This window comes from Schistocerca nitens, chromosome 3 (assembly GCF_023898315.1).
Source record: "Schistocerca nitens isolate TAMUIC-IGC-003100 chromosome 3, iqSchNite1.1, whole genome shotgun sequence".
Classification (NCBI taxonomy): Eukaryota; Metazoa; Arthropoda; class Insecta; order Orthoptera; family Acrididae; genus Schistocerca; species Schistocerca nitens.
The window spans coordinates 833,362,448-833,386,598 of NC_064616.1; the positions used below are offsets into that span (position 1 = coordinate 833,362,448).

At 42.9% G+C, this 24,151-nt stretch overlaps 1 protein-coding gene across 4 annotated transcripts in view; it reads left to right on the forward strand.

Annotated features, from left to right (window-relative positions):
• Positions 1–24,151, forward strand: part of LOC126248862 (annexin B9-like) — a 145,167-nt gene that overhangs the window by 107,406 nt on the left and 13,610 nt on the right. For all 4 annotated transcript variants that reach the window (XM_049950300.1, XM_049950298.1, XM_049950299.1 and 1 more), the window contains exon 8: positions 660–841. In XM_049950300.1, coding sequence (XP_049806257.1) covers positions 660–841 — 182 coding nt within the window. The remainder of the gene's footprint in view (positions 1–659; positions 842–24,151) is intronic.

Below are 24,151 nucleotides of genomic sequence, written 5' to 3' on the forward strand. Positions count from 1 at the left end.
TGATCCCTACAGGAGGTGTTGTATATTGGCAGGAGAGCCAACCCACGAATTTTAGAGGAAGCCGAAAGGCACGCGTTTTAGCTCACGCAGGCTGGCGTGAGGTCTGGAACAGGACAAGGAATTTAGACTACAAAAAAGGATGTAGCTTGTGGAATACTTAACTTTAATCCATTAATGTTGAACGTAGCTCTTGTCTGTACATTATTTACAATATCAATAGTAACTGAACATGGCGCCTTGCTTGATCATAGCAAATGACGTAGCTGAAGGCTATGCTAACTATCGTCTCGGCAAATGAGAGCATATTTTGTCAGTGAACCATCGCTAGCAAAGTCGGTTGTACAACTGGCGAGTGCTAGGAAGTCTCTCTAGACCTGCCGTGTGGCAGCGCTCGGTCTGCAATCACTGATAGTGGCGACACGCGGGTCCGATGTATACTAACGGACCGCGGCCGATTTAAAGGCTACCACCTAACAAGTGTGGTGTCTGGCGGTGACACCACAGGAGGCATCTCCGTCAGAATCAGAAAGCTCTTGCCTGTTACTTTCCTTTTTAATTATTGCATATTTACAGCATAGTTGTATATTTTAACACAGATGCGAATATGTATGTCATTACCTGATGATGTATATTTTATTACCATTGAAATATATTCACAGTGAAGTGCATCGTAGACAAGACTGCATTCTTTGCTGAGCGCCTTTATAAAAGCATGGCTGGTTTGGGCACAAATGATAAAACTCTGATACGAATTGTGGTTGCACGCTCGGAGATAGACTTGGGTGACATCAAAAGAAAATTTGAAGCAATTTATGGAAAGACATTGGAAAGTTTCATTGCTGTGAGTATACCTTCTTCTTCTTATTATTGTGTTGTTGTTGTTGTTGTTATTGTTATATATGAGAGAGGATATAATTAAAAAACATAACTACTAAAAATTAATGTTTCTTGTATGTGTTTAAAGTTTCTCAGTCTTGAGTCTATAATTTTTCATGTGTTTATATAGCACATTAAGCAATTCCTATATTCCAATGCTTTACTGGAACTGCTTCCTAGTAAATAACGTAACTGTGGCATATGCCTAAAGTAGTTCTATTAGCACATGACAAACTTGCTTATGATTTCTGTGTGTAAATATTGTGAATGATAATCGAGCTTATTTTGATGTTAATTAAAACAAACACTATTTGTTGCACGATGTATGGATGATAAAATTTCTTTATAAAGGAAATTCACATATAGCTGCATTAATTTAAAGTTACACAGCAAATGATTGCAGTAATAGAAAATTCAGATGGAGCATTGTAAAAACTCAAAGGATTTGTTAGTGCTACTTGAATATTAGTGAATGAGTTGAACTTAGTTTCAAGGGGAGCAGGGAATGAAACAATAAGATTGTGTGCGTGGTTGTGAGAAGGGGGGGTGGGGGTGGTAAGAAGTAACGTTACCACAAAGAAATATTAAAATATTGACAGGGGAACATTCAGTACCAGGCTGGTCCATCTTGTCCTCCGTAATATGCTTGGATCCTCCTAGACATGCTGTCCACAAGATAATCATTTTTACTGCTCAAGCCAGTCCCACTCTTTGAGGGCAGCTCATCTGAGGTTGTGCTTTTTGTGAGAATTATTTGCATAATGATGCAGGAGTAGGTTTAATAATGAATAAAAAATAGAAGTGCTGGTAAGCTACTACAAACAGCATAGTGAACACATTATTGTAGCAAAGATAGACACGAAGCCCACGCCTACTACAGTAGCACAAGTTTATATGCCAGCTGGCTTTGAAGATGACGATGAGATAAAAGAAACCATTCAGATAGTGAGGGGAGATGAAAATTTAATAGTCAGTGGGAACTGGAATTCATTAGTAGGAAAAGGAAGAGAATGAAAAGTAGTAAATGGAAGAGGAAGCCGCCTGGTAGAATTTTGCACACAGCATAACTTAATCATAGCTGACACTTGATTTAAGAATCGTGAAAGAAGGTTGTATACCTGGAAGATGCCTGGGAACACTGGGAGGTTTGAGATAGATTACATAATGGTAAGACATAGATTTAGGAACTGGGTTTTAAATTGTAAGACATTTGCAGGGGCAGATGTGGACTCTGACCACAATTTATTGGTTACAAACTGTAGATTAAAACTGAAGGAACTGCAGAAAGGTAGGAATTTAAGAAGATGGGACCTCGATAAACTGAAAGAACCAGAGGTTGTAGAGAGTTTCAGAGAGAGCATTAGAGAACAATTGAAAAGAACAGGGGAAAGAAATACATTAGGAGAAGAGTGGGCAGCTTTGAGAGATGAAATAGTGAAGGCAGCAGAGGATCAAGTAGGTAAAAAGACGACGGCTAGTAGAAATCCTTGGGTAACAGAAGAAACACTGAATTTAATTGATGCAAGAAGAAAATATAAAAATGCAGTAAATGAAACAGGCAAAAAGGAATATGAAGTCTGAAAAATTATATTGACAGGAAGTGCAAAACTGGCTAGGGAGGGATGGCTAGAGGACAGATGTAAGGATGTAGAGGCGTATCACACAAGGTGTCAGATAGATACTGGCTACAGGAAAATTAAAGAGACCTTTGGAGAAAAGAGAACCACTTGTATGAATATGAAGAGCTCAGATGGAAAACCAGTTCTAAGCAAAGAAGGGAAAGCAGAAAGGTGGAAGGAGTACATAGAGGGTCTATACAACAGTGATGTACTGGAGGGCCCTATTATGGAAATGGAAGAGTACATTGATGAAGATGAAATGAGAGATACGATACTGCGTGAAAAGTTTGACAGAGCACTGGAAGACCCGAGTTGAAACAGGACTCCGGGAGTAGACAACATTCCATTAGAACTACTGACAGCCTTGGGAGAGCCAGCCAGGACAAAAATCTACCATCTGCTGAGCAAGATGTATGAGACAGGTGAAATACCCTCAGACTTAAAGAAGAACATAATAATTCCAGTTCTAAGGAAAGCAAGTGTTGGCAGGTGTGAAAATTACCAAACTATCAGTTTAATAAGACACGGTTGCAAAATACTAACACTAATTCTTTACAGACGAATTGAAAAACTGGTAGAAGCCGACCTCGGGGAAGATCAGTTTGGATTCCGTAGGAATGTTTATTTATTTATTTATTTATTTATCTTACAGCTCGAAACATGTATTTAACATGCATGGGCAATGTTATAATAATTACATTCAGATTATTGATACACAATATAAATAGATTACATGCTACTAAGTAAAATATCATTGAAGTATATTTAATATAGCATTCCTGAGGTCAAATCATGTCAGCACCATACTGTATGGGCACTTCAATACAAGCCATTTTTTTAACTCGTTTTTAAAAATTCTACCAGAAAGCTGTTTCAGGTTGTTTGGCAGAGAATTATAAAATATTGCTCCCTTAATGAATGGGGTATTTGTTGTTAGATTCAATCGTCTGCTCACCATATGAAAGTCTGATTTTTGTCTTGTATTGTAATCATGGATTTCCATATTCCTGTTTGTCACTTTTTTGTCTTTTTTCACTAATAATATTGATTGGAACATATATACTGCATAGATAGTCATAATATTAAACTTAATAAACAGGTTTTTACATGAAGTTCTGGGTCTTACTTTTGCCATAGTTCTTATTACTCTTTTCTGCAATACAAATACCCTTTTTATATTGTATTGGCTACACCCACCCCACAATACAATTCCATAAGATAGATGGGGATACACCAACCCAAAATACGCTATTTTTATTGCTTCGATATCTAAATATTGAACTAATCTCCTTAGTAAATACAGACTAGATGTTATTTTACCACAGACATGATCTATTTGCTGATTCCACGAAAGTCTGTCATCTATATATATCCCCAGAAATTTACATTCTGAACAGGTATTTTCCTGAATGTCCTCATTTAGAACAGTATTTTTATTTGAACTACTTGTCTTAAAATAAATTAAATTAGTTTTGTTAATATTGACCCTCAGGTTTTCTTTTTCAAAATGTGTTTGGGCTTTTTCAACAAAATTCTGTACCACTGAATTTAGGTCATCATTACTACGTGCCCAGCAAACCCCAGAGGTGTCATCAGCATACATAGTAATATGATGACTGGTGTCTAATACTTTTGGGAAATCATTCACGTAGCAAATAAACAAGAAGGGGCCCAAGATAGAGCCTTGTGGCACACCAAAATTTATGTTCCTTATCTTTGATCTTCTTTTTGCAATTACCTCTCCATTATCATACACAACTTCTGTGCATTGTTGTCTATCTTTAAGGTAAGATTCTATTAAAAGCAACAGTTTCCCACTGACACCATTATAAGCAAGTTTACTTAAAAGAGCGCCATGATGGACTCTGTCAAACGCTTTGGAAAGATCTAAAAACACTCCTGCCGTTTCGTAACCCTCATTTATTTTCTCCATCAGACAGTGTACAAACTGTACTGCTGCAGATATGGTGCTCCGACCACTTCTAAAGCCGTGTTGGAAATCTCCTATTAAGTTATTCATATTATAGTGCTCAATTAGGATTTCTAGCATTATTTTTTCAATTAATTTACCAAACACTGACGTTAAGGCAACTGGTCTGTAGTTCTGTGGTTGTTTTCTTTCCCCTTTTTTATATAAAGGTTTAACTAAAGCAAGTTTCAGTTTCTTCGGAAACACACCTTCTTCAAGTACACAATTTATTAGATGGACTAACGGTCTGGCTAACTCACCCTTGCATTTTTTCAGTAGAAAAGGAGAGAATTCATCCCATCCAGCTGATCTTTTATTTTTTAGGTTGTCAATTAGCTCTGTTACGTCCTTGATGGTTACTGTAGGTAGCATACAAGAGTCCCTTTCCTTTTCCTTATCATATTTAAACGGCCTCTCCTGTTTCATGCAAGTATCATTTTCAATAGCATCTATAAAGTAATCATTAAATATATTGCTAACTATATAAGGATCAGAAAAATTATCATTATGTATACTTAACTCTATATTATTAATTTTAGTTTTTGAATCAGTGTTCCTCATATCATTAACTACTGCCCAGCACGACTTTGAGACACAGTCAGAATTTCGGATCTGTTTACTAATATGTTCTACTTTCCTTCTCCTTACTTCCTTGCGATACTCATATTTATATTTTTTATAATCCTCTTTATATGAATCAAGACTGGTTTCTCTGTGTAGCTTATACATATACTCCATTCCTTCTTTGAGTCTTTTCGTTTTTTCATCAAGTTTTACACGTTTGACTACTGGAGGTTTATTTTTATTTACATTCATCTTCTTTGCCGGGATAGTAATATCAATATGTCTAGTTAAAATTTTTACAAATACTTCCCATTTGCTGTCAACTCCCCTTTCTCTATAAACTGATTCCCAAGATTCTTGACCCAAAGTATTCTTTAGCAAGGTGATGTTGTATTCAGAAAATAATCTTCGATTCTCAAATTTTTTGTTTTGTTTAAGTTTATTAAGACAACCAATCACTAATAATTGTCCTAGATGATCAGATATGTGCCCGTTTACAGTCTGTGCCGAAACAACATTTTCATAATTGGTCATCACATGATCTATGGAACTGCTGCTTGACTCAGTTATTCTAGTGGGCACATGACCAAGTAGATCTTTAATATCATAGGATCTTATGCAGTCTTGTAAACCTTTGCATTCCTGGCTGTTGCTTAGTGTGTTTATATTAAAGTCTCCTAACATTACAATATTTACTGTATTGCCACCCTTGCTTAGCTTCCCCAATACACTATCCAGTGCTTCCAGGAAAACCTCGAGGTTACCAGAAGGGGCTCGATATATACCTAGCACAATAAGTGGGACGGATACAATCATTAACTTAATTATCACTGCTTCAAAGTCTTTCTCGATACAATAATCCTTAACCCATGATACTTTCTCTACAGAACTTATTAGGTTACATTTCCTTACGTAAGTAGCAACACCCCCTCCTTTATGTTCTGTTCTACAAAAAAACGATGTAAGATTATACTCCTGTAACTTATAATACTGAATATTATGGTTAGCTTTTTGATGCTCTGTAACCACGATTACATGTGGATCTAGATCTGTAACTAAGGCCTCAAATACATCGATTTTGTTACCCAAGCCCTCAACATTATAATGTAAAAATGATACATTAGTACAATCATGAGAGGATATATCCTTCTCAAGGTTAACATTATCACTCAAATTGATAGTTTCTAAATTGGGAACACTGAGGGACTTTTTTATCCTAAAAAATCAACAGTCTTGACACTGCAGTGAGGAATTATTTCGGTTTGCTTGCTCTGCAGGCATATATAATTATCACTTCCGTCTTTCGTGTGTATGACATCTGAGGTACAAGGTATCACATTTGAATTATCGCATTTTGTTTCCACAATAGCTCTGTTGATGTCAGTTGCTAGAGTATTCTTGCCCAGACGATTAAGATGTAGTCCATGTACAGTGAAGCTGCTTCTTTGATAACTGTTAAGGTCCAGCAGTCTCACATTTTTTAACTTGGAGCAGAAATGTTTTAATTTTTTATTTGTAGATCGGATTTCTCGGTTCACACACGACCAGTCGGGCAGATCAAATCTCGCCGGAATATTTGACAAGATCACATTTGTATGGGACAACATCATTAACATAACAATCAACTTTTTAATAAATGAACTGGCCTCGTTGCAATAAACGTCGTTTGAACCTGCTATAATAACAACGACATCACTTTCTGTAAAATCGGTGCAGTCGTTGTTTACAGAGCTTGTTACATCAACAAACTTCGCCCCAGGTTTAATAACGGATGAAATGCGCACGTTTTCTGTGGTCGAGTTAGACATACAATCTGAAATATTGCGTGCATGACTATCTCCGTAAATTTTAACATTCTTTTTACACTGAAATTGAGCTTGTTTAACCTTAGGACCACTTTTTGTAGTTTTGGTGACACTACTTGCATTTGCAGTTGCACTTTCACACGTGGTTTTCAATTCTTGTTGCTGTTTTGATTTATGTATTTCACCCACATCGGACTGTTTTTCAAGTATTAATCTAGAATTTTCTTCCTTTAAACATAGTATTTCAGTTTTTAATGCCTGAATGTCATTTTGAAGTAATTTTATAATTTCATTTTTGGAGTCCACTATAGTTGCAAGATCGGCCGTTTCGTTACGTAAACAAGCGTGACACGTCCACGGAACACGGGAGGCAATACTGAGCCTACGACTTATCTTAGAACAGGGCCACACAAGGTGCATGCACCGGTGCATCGCACAGTGCAGAGTGCAGAAGACGGCTGCACTATGTTGACGATGGTGCAGAGCCCCCACTCCTCGGCTTTGCGCAACAGCGCTGCCTCTCACTTCCTTAGCGTGTGTCGCTCGCGCCGCCTGTCTCGACCTGTTTCAAAGATTTTACCCTGTTGTCTTCGTCATTGCCAAATACTAATGTACACTAGGTGGAGAGCTTAGTTTGGTGTACCGGTACAAAAGAGATTTATATAATAACTGTAATGATAACAATTTTAAATTTGGTTTCAACACAAATTTATCTTCCTATGTGCTCTTTATTTTATTTGCAATTATGCTACTAAGATCTGGAACAAGAGATTGGCTGACAGCAATTCTGCGAGAATTTTTTAAATTACAATTAGAAATACTCGCACGCAATCTAGTGTTTGTACAACACCAAAAAAAAAAAAAAACAACTTTCACATACACAAGTGGAACCAAACATAGAAATAATATTCGCTGCTTCTCTGTGTAGCTTGGAAAATTCTTCCTTCGGCAAATTCTGGTAGAATTGGAGCAAACCTTTTGTATTGTAAAACACATCCTTTCGGTGAACATCGCTTTGCAAATCAATTAGTTCGAAACGTAAATCTGAAGGCGCACTTTCAATATCCATCGAAAAAGGTTTCACAAAAACTTCGAGAATTGGCTGCAGGTAGGTAATTTCCTGAAACAATAACAAAGCCAATGTTAATAAATGAAAGTAATGTAAGCCGTTGTTTCGAAGTACTAAAATGCGATAGATTTTAATAAACATGTAATGTGTACTATTGGTTTTAATGTAATGTTACACTTGCATATGTAATGCAATCTCCTTTATTTAGCTGTATGTCATATAGGCACACTACCTGGAATCAGTCGTTAAACGCATTTTCAAGGGATTGTAGCACCTCGACGTATTTTTCAAAGTACGCTCCTTCCTGCACAGATGCTGTCAAACAAAAAGATAGTACTGTTTTGATTAGAGTTGTTATCAAAATCAGGCTGTTTTAATGAAGATACAATTTATATCTCGCTTACCCAGTTCAGGAAAGTGTTGCGTATTTTTCTCTGAAAGGTTGTTTTTGAGGAGCTTCAGTTTATACTGGAAAGCGTTTATTTTGTTGATCATATCGTTGATGAGATTGTTTTCTTTTTGGAGTTTCAGACTTAAATCATTTAGGAGAGCCATAATGTCTGGTAAAAATCCTAAATCAGCTACCCATTCAGGGTCATGAAAAAGTGGCTCCGGACGTCCTTTGCTCTCCAAAAACTGAGCCACGTTGTGGCGTAGTCAAAAAATTCGGGAAATCACTTTCCCTTTGCTCAGCCAGCGCAACTCAGCGTGGTAGGGAATATCTGGATACTCCTCTTCAAAGGAAATCAAAAATTCTTTGAATTGACACTGAGTGAGTCCATGAGAACGAATGTAGTTCACGATACGCACCACTATCTTCATTACAGCTTGAAGACCGATAACTTTCGCACAAAGAGCCTCTTGGTGTGCAAAACAATGAACGGAAGGTAAATTCGGCATGTTAAGTTTTTTCCACAGTAGGCCAATAAACCCTTTTGCTTTACCGCACATTGCTGGTGCCCCGTCTGTGGTTACGGAAAACAGCATTTCCCAAGGGAGTCCTATTCCTTCAGCTGCCATTTCAACAGCTGCTAAAATATCCATCCCTGTAACAGTGTCCTTCAACGAAATCATATCCAGGAGCTCTTCCGTTACATGTAGGTCGTCGTCCACGCCATGCAAAAATATTGCTAACTGAGCCGTGTCGTTAATATCCGTGGACTCATCAAATGCGATGGAGTACGCTAGGAAGTTTTCAATTATGGCTGCCAGTTGTTCATGCAAATTCTCAGCAATGTCGTTGATTCTTCGATGTATTGTCATTCTGGAAAGTGGTATTCTGCTGTGCGCGGGAGCTAATGTGGGATTCATTGTCTCTACTACGTCCAACATAATGTTTTTTATTAATGGCCCATCCATAAATGGCCTCCCAGCTCTTGCTAAACGTAGAGAAACTTTGTAACTAGCTCTGAGAGTCCTTTCGCAACACCTCTCATCTTCTTCACCCTAAAGTAGAGAAAAAAAGATATGTTAGAAATAATTTATGCGAAAACGAAAACTATGGAATCTAAACAAATATTATTTCATTTCGCATGACCTTAAACCAAAATGTACATGCTAAAGTACTTGCAACAAACCTAGTTTGTAGATACAGAATTCTCTTCTGCAAGAGTTTGCAACTTCTGTAATTCTTCCTCTCTGGCATCCCCTGTTATATCACTATACTTTTCTGAATGCAATTTGCTGTAGTGCCTTTCAGTAGACGATTTTCTGACACACGTAATTAGTGTACCGCAGATTAGGCATTTGGCTTTATCGTCACAACACACAAAAAAGTAGGAGAGTAAATTGACTTTCGGCAGTTTTCCTTTTTTTAGCAGATGGTTCCATTATTCCGGTAATTGTCTTGCGCTTACATATTCCAATGTTGACTAAGCCATCTGGCAACGCACAGCGTCAGCCTCGCCTAGCAAGCCGAGTTGAGGCGAAGTATGCTGAGTTGAACCGATGCACTGTGCAGGCAGTCGCTGCACCTCGCTTTGCATGCATGCGGTTTTCCGTGTTTGTGCGGCCCTGTCTTAAAAGATACATTAAGGAAAGGCAAACCTAGTTTCTAGCATTTGTACACTTAGAGAAGGCTTTTGACAATGTTGACTGGAGTACTCTCTATCAAATCCTGATTGTGGCGGGTGTCAAATACAGGGAGCAAAAGGCTGTTTACAATTTGTACAGAAAAAAAATGGCAGTTATCAGAGTCGAGGATCATGAAAGGGAAGCAGTGGTTGGGAGGGGAGTGAGACAGGGTATTAGCCTGTCCCCGATGTTATACAATCTGTATATTGAGAAAGTGGTAAAGGAAACAAAAGAAAAATTTGGAGTAGCAATTAAAATCCATGGAGAAGAGATTAAAACTTTGAAGTTTGCCGATGACATTGTAATTCTGTCAGAGACTGCAAAGGACTTGGAAGAGCAGTTGAACGGAATGGACAGTGTCTTGAAAGGAACATATAAGATGAACATCAACAAAAGCAAAACGAGGACAATGGAAGGTAGTTGAATTAAACAGGTGATGCTGAGGGAATTAGATTAGGAAATGAGAGACTTAAAGTAGTAAAGGAGTTTTGCTATTTGGGGAGCAAAATAACTGATGATGGTCAAAGTAGAAAGGATATAAAATGTAGACTGGCAATGGCAAGGAAAGCGTTTCTGAAGAAGAGAAATTTGTTAACATCGAGTATAGATTTAAGTGTCAGGAAGTCATTTCTGAAAGTATTTGTATGGAGTGTAGCCATGTATGGAAGTGAAACATGGAAGATAACTAGTTTAGACACGAAGAAAATAGCTTTCGAAATGTGGTGCTACAGAAGAATGCTGAAGATTAGATGGGTAGATCACATAACTAAAGAGGAGGTATTGAATAGAATTGGAGAGAAGAGGAATTTGTTGCACAACTTGACTAGAAGAAGGGATCAGTTGTTAGGGCATGTTCCGAGGCATCAAGTACTTACTAAGAGATGAAGAGGCGTGCACAGGCTGCAGTTCTCCACACTAGTCTATCCTATGCCAGCCTCTTCATATCTGCAGAACTACTGCAGCTTTTGTTCATTTGAACCTGTTTATTTTATTCGAGCCTTGGTATCCCTCCTTAATTTTTAGACTTCCATCCAAAACCTAATCATTCATTTCTCGATGCATCAGGGACACCTTATCAGCTGATCCCTTCTTTGATTTGAGTTGTGCTATAAATTTCTTTTTGTCCCAGTTGAATACAGTGCTTTTTCATAAAGTATTAGATCTACCCTTGTAATCTTTAGCATTCTTCTACATCTACATTAACATAGATACTCTGCAAGAGACTGTACGGTGTGTAGCAGAGGGTACCCTGAACCACTACTTGTCATTTCCCCTCCTGTTCCGCTCGCAAATAGAGCGAGGGGAAAATGACTGTCTATACGCCTCTGTATGAGCCCTAATTTCTCATATTTCATCTTCGTGATCCTTATGCACGATGTATGTTGGCAGCAGTATCATAATTCAGCAGTCGGCTTCAAAAGAAGGTTCTCTAAATTTTGTCAATAGTGTTTGTCGAAAAGAATGTCACCTTCCCTCCAAGGATTCCCATTTGAGTTCCCAAAGCATCTGTGCAACACACACAGATCTAGCAGCCCTCCTTTGAATTGCTTCGATGTCTTCCTTCAATCCAACATGGTACAGATCCCAAACACTCGAGCAGTACTCAAGAATAGGTCACACCGGTGTTCTATATGTAGCACCACATTTCAAAAGCTTTTATTCTCTTCTTGTCTGAACTGTTATTTGTCCACATTTTGCTTCTTTAGGAGACTACAGACAAGTACCTTCAGAAAGAACTTTATAACCTTTAAGTTAAAAAATTTGTTTACAAATTTCTCTTTGCATAAATTTTTTCTTGCTCTTGATAGTCTGCAATTTATAGCCTGTGCCTTGAATGCCAACAATTATTTTTCTGCCCAGATAACAAGTCATCTATTTTATTGTCTTATTTTCGTATCTGATTTTCTCAGCATTTCTTAATTTAATTCTTCTGTATTCCGTTACCTTTGTGTTACATACACTGATATTCTTCTTGTAATCTCTTTTCAAGAAACTGTACATTCCATTCAACTGATCATCCAAGTCCTTTCCCATGTCTGACAGAATTAGTATATCGCTGTCATATTTCAAAATTTTTATTTGCTCTTGATGAACTTTAATTTCCTTTAAAAATTTCTCCTTGGTTTTCTTTACTGCTTGCTCAATGTACAGATAGAATATTGGGAGCAGGCTGAACTTTTGACTTTCTTCTCAACTGTTTCCATTTCATGCGTTAAACTCCTATGACTGCAGTCTTGTTCCTGGACAATTTGTAGATAATGGTTATCATCCCTCCCCCCCCCCCCCTCCTCCCCCCGCCCAATCCATATTTTATCCTTGCTTTATCTCTCTGCAGATGCTACAAACATAGCGGAATAGCACTCTGCTTTTGGAGACCACTTCTGATTCTCGAGCACAACAACTGCTTGCTGCCTCGCTTCTCCTCGGTTACCCAGTTCATATCGAGGCCCATAGAATTTTGAATTCTTCCCTTGGTGTAATTTACACCAGGCTCCTCGACGGTCTAACAGAGGCTGAAATACAATCTTACCTCTCTGATCAGGGTGTCATTGTCGTCCATCGTGTAATGAAGAAGGTAGATTCCTCCGTAGTGCCCACCTTTGATAGAATGGTGCTTCCATCCAAGCTCAAAGCAGGCTATGAAATTATCACCATCCAGCCATACATTCCAAACCCAGTGCGCTGCTACCATTGTCATTGTTTTAACCACACTAGAACGTCATGTTGACACCCAGCCACATGTCGCCTGTGGAAGGGATGTGCACGAGGGCAATTGTCCACCTCCTTCTCCCCGGCCATGCCGCCTCCTCTCAGGAGTGTCCAGTGTATGTTGAGGAGCAGGCTGTTAAAGAGATCTGAGTAAAGGTAAAGGGGCCTTATCCAGTTGCTCGCAAGTTACTGGCTAGTCGCAAACCCTGCGTTCTTCTGTCTGGTATGTATAGTTCTGTTCTTGTTACCCCTCGCTCCATGAAGGAAATGGCCACACAGACATGTGACCTCCAATTCAGCTCTGAGGTTGTGAAATCACCATCCCCCCCCCCCCCCCCATCCAGCTGTGCAACAAGTCGCCAAACTCTCGCCTCACAGGCCGAAACCACCAGCTACACAACCAGTAGGCCAGAAAGGACAGGAGTAGTACTCCTGTGAAGACTTCCTCTGACCCTCCAGCCAAACACCCAAGTGTCCATCTAACTGGAATGGCTCTAAGAAGTCCACCAAAGGCAAATGGCCTTCTCCTTCACCACCTCGAAGATTGTCCTTGATGGTGTCAGCACGTGATCCCTTCGCCCTACCAGCCTCTGTGACGCCTGTTGCACCAACAACCGTTTTTTGGCATTGGACTCCACAGACAGATTGTACAAGTGAGCTGATGCTTGTGTGGACCCCATGAAGCAGGATCCTCCTGCTTCTGTGCCCTTTAGTAACGCCTCTTCCCCAGCTGTCACTCGGCAGCTGCCGAGGTGACACCCCTACATCTCTTCCTCATCATGACTCTCCTCCAGTGGAACGTTCACGGCCTTTGGTCCCACAAAGATGATTTATAGCTGCTTTTAGCATCACAGCATCACCTTGTACTCTGCCTTCAGGAAACAAAATTGCGCCCTCGTGACCGCTTCGAGCTTTCACATTACTTACCGATTTGTTTTGACCTTCCCCGTGAGGTCGGCATTCCATCTCGCGGGGGCATCATGCTGCTCATAAGAGATGACCTTCATAGTCAACCCATCTCCCTGACTACCCGTCTTAAAGCTGTTGCATTAGTCTTTTCCTTCCCCACCTGTTTTCTCTCTCTGTACCTTTTATATACCTCTGTCACCTTCCTTCAACTTACTGGGCAGTTAACTCCCCTAGTTTTGCTACTCGGTGACTTTAATGCGCATCATCCTCTTTGGGGTTCTCCCAGGACCTGTCAGAGAGGTGCCCTCTTGGCTGACCTTCTTAACCTCTTCTTCCCACTTTCCTTTCTGACTCCTCACATACCTATTCCCATTTGGACCTACCCTTCTGCACTGCCCAGCTTGCCCATCGGCTTGAGTGGTACGTTCTTTCTAACACCTGTTCGAGTGACCATTTCCCGTGTGCTCTCCGTTTGCTGACTCCTACCCCATCCACTACTATATCCAAACGGCAGCTTAGTAAGGCTGACTGGCAGCTTTACTCCTCCCTGGTAACCTTCGAAGAACAAGATTTCCCCAGGTGTGATGACCAGGTGGACTATCTCACCGACATTACCCTTACTGCTGCAGAATGTTCAATTCCTCGCACTTCCTCTTTACCACATCATGCCCCAGTCCCTTGGTGCGATGCAGTTTGCTCATGGAGACGTGCTCTCACTGTTTTTAACCGCCACCCTACACTGGCAAACTGCATTCGTTATAAAGAAGATGCGTGCAAAGTGTCATTGCATTCTTCGGGGTAGCAAAAGAGCTAGCTGGATTTCATTCACTAGTTCTTTTAACAGTTCCACACCTTCCTCTGTCATGTAACGGCTCTCTGGACCCAAGATACATTCCTCAATTTCCGGCCTGACAGTAGCTGATGTCATCGTGGATCCTATTGCTATCTTCAACACCTTGGGCCGCCATTTTGCAGAAGTTTTGAGCTCTTCCCACTATCACCCTGCCTTTCTCCATCAGAAATGAGCGGAGGCAGCTCAGGTGGTACATTTCTTTTCTCCAAATCATGAGTGCTACAATGCTGCCTTTACTATGAGGGAGCTAGATCATGCTCTCGGTTCATTCTAATCCTCCGCCCCAGGGCGTGACGCCATCCACATTCAGATATTGCAGCACCTTTCTCTTGCAGGCAAGCACTTTCTGCTTAACACATACAACTGCATCTGGGCTGTGGGCACATTTCCTGGATGCTGGTGTGAGCCACAGCCATACACATCCCTAAGCCTGGTATGGACAGAAACCTTCCTTCTAGCTAATGCCGCATCTCTCTTACCAGCTGCGTTTGCAAGGTGATGGAACATATGATTCATGCCCGGCTGGTGTGGTGGCTCGAATCTTGCCATTTACTAACGAATGCACAGTGTGGATATAGAGTGCGGCGTTCTGCAGTTGACCATCTTGTTACTTTGTCCATCCATGTCATGAATGGTTTTCTGTGGAAATCCCAGGCTGTGGCCATGTTTTTCGATTTAGAGAAGGCCTACGACACCTGCTGGAGAACTGGAATCCTCTGTACTCTTTGTGTGGGGTTTCCATGTGTTTTCTTCAGGCATTTTTACAAGACCAATTTTTCAAGGTGTGTGTGGATTCTGCCTTGTCGGACACCTTCATCCAGGAAAATGGTGTGCCTAATGGTCCCGCCCTGAGCGTTGTCATCTTTGCTATCGCCATGAACCCTATAATGGCCTGTCTCCCATCGGGCATCTCAGACTCTGTCGACGATTTTGCCATCTATTGCAGTTCCCCATGGACCTGTCTCATTAACCGCCTTCCCACCCCCAGTCCCCTGCAGGTCCGGGGGTACGAATAGGCCCGAGATATTCCTGCCTGTCATAAGAGGTGACCAAAAGGAGTTCACGCATTTCGGCCTTTACATGATGGTCCTCTGTAGGATTTGACCTCCATTTTCAAAATTTTCCTGAAGAGCGAGCCAATTGGGGAAGGGTGCCTTTCATGGTGCATTGTGTCCATCACGTGCTGAGACCTTTCGCATCCTTCATCGACGTGGATATGCACTTCTGCTCATTCTCCAACTGTTGGGTGAGGTCACCCTCTTGGTTGCATATTTTTCCATCAACTGTGCAGTATTGTTTTCTTTGCTGCCTATTATAATGGATTTGTTTATGTGGTTGCACCTGATATCCAGCACGGTAGCCAGTCCATTGTGGTGGAGCCGCCATGTATCCTGTTGGTTGTAGCCCCCTGACCACACAGGGATCGCTCTCCTGATGCCTCCCCATGTATGCCAAGGAGTACTTGCCCATCCCCCTGGGGTATCGAGACTCCCGGCAATGGCCATTCTGCCAGGTGGCTTTTGAAGCGGCTCGGTGGCGCTCGTGGGGAGGGCCGTTGGTCGGAATGGGTGGCAACAGGGTGGATGACAGGCCATGAAGCATAGTCTATCATCTCTTGCTGGTGGTGGACCACCAACAGTCTCTAAGCGGTAGAGATCTACCTTCAATGCTAAGAAATAAGACCCCAGACCGTACCCCTGCCTGGCCACACCATGGGAGGAACGCCAGGCTAAGGATGCCAGCGAAGCTTATTCAGCCTGGTATCTCGTATGTTAGAGAGTTGATGCGGAATCATTCCTGTCCATGGAGCCTCAGTTTTTTGTGGAGCATTTAGAGGACAAGTTTGGTGAGGTGAAGGGCTTGTCCAAAATGTGGACAAGGTCAGTCTTGATAAAATGGCATTCTCTGCCCAGTCATGGGCATTACTCGCTTGTGACAAGCTGGGGGATGTTTCTGTTACCATCACACACCATAAGAGCTTAAATATGGTCCAGAGTACCATACCAGAGGTGGTCAAGGTGATGGTCTACTGCTCTGATGTGAAGCTATATATCCCTCCCCTGATGCGGTGCTTTAAGTGCTGGAAGTTCAGCCATATGTTTCCCACTGTACTTCCATTTTCACCTGTCGGGATTGTGGATGTCCTTCACGTCCCAATACTCCATGGGCTCCACCTCCCATCTGTGTCAACTGTGGAGAGCACCATTCGCCTTGCTTGCCGCTACGTCAATGGCTCTACCATCTTCTGTTCCGCCGCATAGAGTTGGCTCTGACCTGCCAGACTCCATGTGCCCCCTTGATGGTGGGGGGGGGGGGGGGCACTTCCCTTCCTGTTGCTCCTACATCACGTACTTTGGGAGCAACAACCCCCTCTTCCCCCGGAACCATCAGAGACGTCAGTCCCCATTTTCCAGTCTGAGAAAGGTTTGTTTTATTTGGCTTCTCTCACTAGGAAGGGGTCCCTTGGGGTCACTCCCTTCCCAGGTCCCTACCAGTGGTAAAGCTGACACCCGCCAGTGGCTGAAGTAACCACAGGTAGCTGGTCATGGGGCTGCACAGTCCTCTTCAGTCCCCAAGAATGAATCAGTGAAGCCCACCCAGCTGGAAAAACCTAAGGAGCAGCGAGGAGAGAGGGGGGGGGGGGGGAAAGACTCCCAAGAACCAAGGCACTGTGGTAGCACCCACACCACTGCTACCTACAAGCTCTGCTGATGAAGTGATGATTCTGGTGTCCTCTGAGGACCTAGATCTTGTTGGGCCCTCACACACAATGGATGTTGAGTGCACAGGTACTTATCTGGTGGCAGCAGGTGACCATAAGGCATAGACTGCTTCATTGAGTGTTTCATGCCTTCCCAGTCTCATGATCATGTCATCCTCCAATGGAATTGCAGCGGTTTTTTCCACTACCTTGCTGAGCTACAGCAACAGTTAAGCTTTACACCTGCTTTCTGCATTGCCTTACAGGAAACCTGGTTCCCGGCAATGCAGACCCTTGTCCTTCGTGGCTACAGGTGATATCACAAGAACCGTAGCGAATATAATAGGACGTCAGGTGGAGTTTGCACCTATGTCCTAAACTCAGTATGTGGTGATCCTGTGCCCCTTCAAACCCTCTTAAAGCAGTGGCTGTCAGGATATGGATGACGCAGGAAATAACTGTCTGTAACGTATATCTCCCTCCAGGTGGTGCAGTACCCCTGATAGTATTTGCTGCACTGATTAATCAACTCCGTAAACCTTTCCTACTTCTGGGAGATGGTAACGCTCATAACCCCTTGTGGAGTGACACTGTGCTTACTGGAAGAGGCACAGTTGTCGAAAATTTACTGTCCCATCTCAACCTCTGCCTCTTCAATGCAGGTGCCCCTAAACATTTCAGTGTGGCACATAGCCCACATTTGTCCATTGATCTCTTGGTCTGCAGTCTTGACGTTCTCCCATCTATCCACAGGAGAGCTCACGACGACCTGTGTGGAAGTGACAATTTCCCCAGCTTCCTGTCGCTACCCTGGAGTCATGCTCACGGATACCTACCCAGATGGGTTTTAAACAAGGCAGACTGGGTAGCTTTCACCTCTGCTGTCATCACTGAATCTCCCCCACAGGGTGCAATCGAAGTAGTGGTTGAACAAGTCACTACAATGATTGTTTCTGCAGCAGACAACATGATCCATCGTTCTATTACGTGCCCTCGGCTAAAGACACACTCCCTTAGTGGTCACTGGAAGTCGCTGGGGCAATTGAAGAGCATCGGTGAGCTCTACAGCGACATATTCGGCACCCTTCCCTGTAGCACCTCATAGCCTTTAAACGGCTCTGTGCCCGCATTCGCCAACTTATCAAACGACGGAAGCAGGAGCGTTGGGAGAGAGATGTCTCAACCATTGGGTGCCATACGTCACCTTCCCAAGTCTGGGCAATGATCAAATGTGTTTTCAGATTCCAGGCCGCAACAGGTGTCGTGTTATCTACTGAGGCAAATGCGATTGCCAAGCACTTTGCCGACCACTATGCTCGAGCCTCTGTGTTGGAGAATTACTTCACAGCCTTTCGCAGTCTCAAACGGTGGCTGGAAGGGAAATTCTCTCATTCACTACATGCCACAGTGAATTGTGTAATGCCCCATTTAAAAAGTGGGAGCTCGTGCCCTGGCACATTTCCCCGCACGGCTCCTGGGCCAGATCGGATCCACAGTCAGATGATTGAACATCTCATCATCTGACTACAAGCAACATCTCCTCATCTTCAACCGGATATGGTGTGATGGCGTCTTTCCATTGCAATGGCGGGAGAGCACCATCATTCCGGTGCTCAAACCCGGTAAGAATCCGCTTGATGTGGATAGCTGTTGGCCCATCAGCCTCACCCACGTTCTTTGTAACCTGCTGGAACGTATGGTGTGTTGGCAGTTGGGTTGGGTCCTGGAGTCACGTGGTCTACTGGCTCCATGTCAGGGTGGCTTCCAGCAGGGTCCCTTTGCCACTGATAATCTTGCGGCCCTAGAGTCTGCCATCCAAACAGCCTTTTGCAGACGCCAGCACCTGGTTGTAGTCTCTTTTTACTTACATAAAGCATACGACACAATCTGGCGACACTATATTCTTACCACATTGTATGAGAGTGGTCTGCGGGTCCCACACCCAATTTTTATCCCCAACTTCCTGTCGCTCCGTACTTTCCATGCAAGTTGCCTTCTATGGTATTCAGGAGAATGGCGTTCCGTAGGGCTCCATATTGAGTGTGTCTCTATTTTTAGTGGCTATTAACAGTCTAGCAGCAGCTGTAGGGCCATCGGTCTCATCTTCTCTGTATGCGGATGACTTGTGCATTTCGTATTGCTCCTCCAGTACTGGTGTTGCTGAGCAGCACTTACAGGGAACCATTCACAAGGCGCAGTCATGGGCTCTAGCCCACAGCTTCCACTTCCCAGCCATGAATGTCATCTGTCATGCACTTCCGTCAGCGTCGTACTGTTCATCCGGAACCAGAACTTTACGTTAATGACGATCCACTCACTCTAGTGGAGACATACCGATTCGTAGGACTGGTTTTCGATGCCCGATTGACTTGGCTTTCTCACCTTCATCAGCTTAAGCAGAAGTGCTGGCAGCACTTCAATACCCTCTACTGCCTGAGCAACACCAACTGGGGTGCATATCGCTCTACACTGCTGCAGCTGTACAGAGCCCTTGCTCAATCCCGCTTTGACTATGGAGTCTGGTTTATGGTTTGTCGGCGCCTTCCCTCAGCATTGGGTTTACTCGACCCAGTGCACCACTGGAGCTTTTAGGACGGGTCCAGTAACCAGCATCCTTGTGGAGGCCAGAGTCCCTTCATTGCAGGTTAGGCATGCACAACTGCTGGCCAGTTACATTGCACACATTCGTAGTTCTCCTACGCATCCGTCTCCTTTTCCCACCCACAGCAGTTCATCTCCCGCATCGGCGGCCCAAGTAAGGGCTTCCAATTGCAGATAGTGTCCGATCCCTCCTTTTGGAACTGGAGTGCTTGCCTTTACCACCTATACTTGAGGTCAATTCACGTACACCTCCACGGTGTACACCTAGGCCGCAGCTTCGCCTCGACTTTTCACGTGGCCCTAAAGACTCAGTTAACTCTGCGGCTCTCCGCTGCCATTTCCTCTTGATTCTTGACATGTACCAAGACCATGAACTGGTTTACATCGCTGGCTGATGATCACGTCGGCTTCGCGTATGTCCATGGAGGACATATTGCCCGATGGCTGCAGTGTTTTCACTGCCGAGCTGGTGGCTATATCTCGTGCTCTTGAGCACATCCGTTCATGCCCTGGGGAGTCGTTTCTTCTGTGTACCGACTCCTTGAGCAACCTACAAGCTATCAACCAGTACTACCTTGTCATCCTTTGGTAGCGACCATCCAGGAGTCCATCTATGCCTTGGAACAGTCCAGTCATTCAGTGGTGTTTGTCTGCACCTCAGGTGACGTCGGAATCCCAGGCAATGAACTTGCAAAGTTTTGCAGCTTTGGGAGATGAAATGGCATAACCTCAGCACACACAACAAACTGCATGCCATTAAGGAGACTACAAATGTGTGGCAGTCCTGAATGTTGGTCTCTTTCAGAGACTCTGTGGTTCTCTGCTGGTTCCACATTGGCCACACTTTTGTGACACAAGACTACCTCCTGTGCCGTGATGACCCACCTCAGTGTCGGTGTGGTGCCCGGCTGACAGTGGCCCTTAGCTTGGTGAGCTGTCCTCTGGCTGCCCTGCGACGGACTCTTCAGTTACTGAACTCGTTGCCATCAATTTTAGCTGACAACGTCTCATCGGCTATTTAAGTTTTACGTTTTATACGTGATGGTGGGCTTTATCATTCTGTGTAAGTTTTAACGTATGTCCTTTGTCCCTTTGTGTTTTCCACTGTAATGCTTTTAGGGTGGATGTTTTAATGTGTCACAGAGTTTCTGGCTTTCTCTTTTGATTCTTGTGGTCAGCCAGTCACGGTCATTTGCTCTCTTGTTTTTACCCCTTCTGCCTGTTTCTTGCTTCTCTCTGTGGTTTTCTTTTCCTGGTTGTCCTCATGTCATTCTTCTGGTTCTTTCATTCTCCTATTATTCTGCTGTATGTCTCCTTTCTTTTCTTCTTTCCCTTGTGTAATTATTTTACCGGGAACAACGGACCGATGCCCTCACAGTTTGGTCCCTTCCCCTCTCTCTTTTAAACCAACCAACCAACAAACCCCCTCTTTTAAACCAACCACTGAGCGGCATCTTGATAGTCTTTACTCCTGCAGCATTGACAATGGCTTTTGCTTTTCCCGTGACAAAACCGTCTGTATAAATTTCTGGTGGCACAAATGGGTTTTCCCACCATCTGTACATCTTGGCCTGTTGCCCTTCCATTTGTTGAAACTACGAAATTTCTGGGGCTCATGCTCGATAGGAAACACTCTTGGTCCTCCTGGTTGTCTTACCTGGCAGACCGCTATATGCGGTCCCTCAATCACCTACGTGTCCTCAGTGGTACTTCCTGGGGTGCCGATTGAACCTTTGTTTGTACCGATCCCTTGTATGTTCGAAACTCTACTATGGGTGCTTTGTTTATGCGTCTGCACACCCATCCGTCTTACGCCGTCTCAACACTATCCGCCATCATGGCATCCATTCAGCCACGGGTGCCTTTTACACGAGCCTGGTTGAGAGTCTGTATGCTGAAGCTGCTGCACTCCCACTGTCCTACCGGCGTGACTTTCTCCTCAGCAGGTATGCGTGCCGTTTGTCTGCCATGCGTGGCCACCCCTCCTATGCCTCCGTCTTTGATGATTCCGTTGATCGTCAGTATGGGGCTCGTCTCTCTTCTCTATTACCTTGTGGAGTCAGTTTTCGCCACTTGCTACGGCGGCTTAACTTCACACTACCTGCAACTTTCCCAGTGGGTGTGAACCCAGTCACCACCTTGGCTTCGTGAGGTGGCCCATGTTAACCTTTGCCTTCATTCACTTCCTAAGGACACTACTCCAGCCTCAGTCTATCGCCTCCAGTTTCACAACCTTTGCATGGAACTTCGCGATAGTATCTTTGTATACACTGATGGCTCTCATACACGCCGTGGTGTCAGGTGTGCCTTTGTCATTGGCACCTGTCTCTTTCGATATTGGCTTCTGGCACATTCCACAGTATTTACAGCTGAGTTCTTCACCTTGTATCAGGCCACGTATTACATCCAGCGACACAGCCTTTCGAATTGTGTACTCTGCTCAGACTCCCTCACTGCACTCCATAGTCTGTGCACTGTACACTGCTCATCCCTTAGTGCAGCGGGTCCAGGAAAACTGTCACTTGGTCACTCTTGGTTGAGCCAGTGTCACGATTCTGTGGGTCCCTGGTCACGTCTGTCTGCCAGGAGACAAGGCTGCTGATGCTGCTGCCAAGGCTGCACTCCTCAAACCTCAGCCTGCAAGTACATATATTCCCTCTGATGATCTCTGTGTTGCCTTCTGTCAGGAGGTGGTGTCCGTTTGGCGTCACCAATGGTCCTCCCTTCATGGGAATGAACTTTGGCTTATTTAGCCTCTGCAAGCACCTTGGAAAACCTCCTCACGGCCCTCCCACAGGGTTAAGATTATTTTAACTTGACTGTGTATTAGGCGCTGCCTTTTTAGCCATCGTCATTTGCTAAGCGGCACTACCACACCACTTTGTACACATTGCACCCAAATTTTAACTGTCCGCCACTTCTTGCTGAAATGTCCTTTTTTTAACAATTTACGTTCCAGCTTGGGTTTGCTGTCTGATTTATCAGCCGTTTTAGCGAATAACGTGTGGGCTGTCGACTGCGTTTTACTTTTTATCCACCAAAGCAATATGGCGAAGGCCATTTAATTTTTAGTTTGGACCTCCATTTTTGTATGGTGTTTCTTTAGCCCTTTTCCCACGTGCCTGTTTCTAGCTGTCTCGTATTGTGTCCATTGGGATTGACATGTAGTTGTTTGACTCCCCTCTGTGTTCATGTTCTATAGTTTTGACTTGGGTGACCCCAGTTGTTTTTTGCGCCCTAAAGCAAAGCAAAACAAAACAAAAAATGATAAAAGATTAACAATTCATACAAAAATAACTTGACAATTCCTTGTAATTTTGGTAGAATCCCATAACCCAATGCCTTTTCAATAGAGAATTACTGGAATGGAAACTTGGCAAAGGATTTTCTCCCTCTTCTTCATCTGAGAAATCTGAAAATAATCCTCAACAAATAGTGCACCACCTTTTTGTTCTGATCCCCATTCAGTGTGAAGTGGTGATCTTCACCTTTATTGCCTTTTGATGTGTCGACGATAGAATATATATATATTTATTATCCATTAGCCTTAATGAGTAGTCTCAAGGCATTCATAAAGTAATGACTATCATGTGTTCGTAACCTTGTTATTCACACATGCACAGGCACCAAATTTATTATTTCAAATAATAACTGACTCAATAAAACTCTTTTTGTAACTTTGATGCTCTGAACACACTGATGACTTGCAGAGCCTTGCGAACTGTTCATCAAAGTTAATATCACTAGTGAATTAAAAGATATTTGTGGTAAGAGGATTCACTCTCTCACTCTGTACAGTATAGGAATGGAAAGATGATATGCTATTTGCTTTACTTTTTCACATGTCCAATATAACTGAGGTGTAGAAAGAAAATCCTTCGGAAGTTTGAATCCCAGCTGCTCATTATTAAAAATAAACAAGGTTATAGGATTCCTCTGAAATTGGAAGATAATTTGTGATTTATTTTTGTCTTAATTGTTAACCATTTCTTACTTGAAGAAGCATCCTCAGTTATGATGAACAGCTACATTTCCCATGTTGACAGGTTTAATTTTGCTTTTGTTGCCAAAACACACTATAAATTACAGAAACTCGTCTATCAATAGCTATTGTGACAGAATCTCAAAACAGAGTGTCTTATTAAACAAGCAACGTGCAACCAGAGAGGTAAATACCTTACGGAAAACTTCATTGTGTCAATTTGCTGTAACAAAAGAGCAGAAATTTCACATATATTTTCATACTAGCAAATTCTCTTTCACTAGCTATCAGTGCCTTTCAAAAATTACGGTACTGGATTGAAAAGAATTAAATAAAAACATTAGGTTTGGCTGTATAAATCTAGATAAGAAACTTTTGTAGGTTAACCATATGACAGAATATTCTTCTCGTTGTGTGCTAT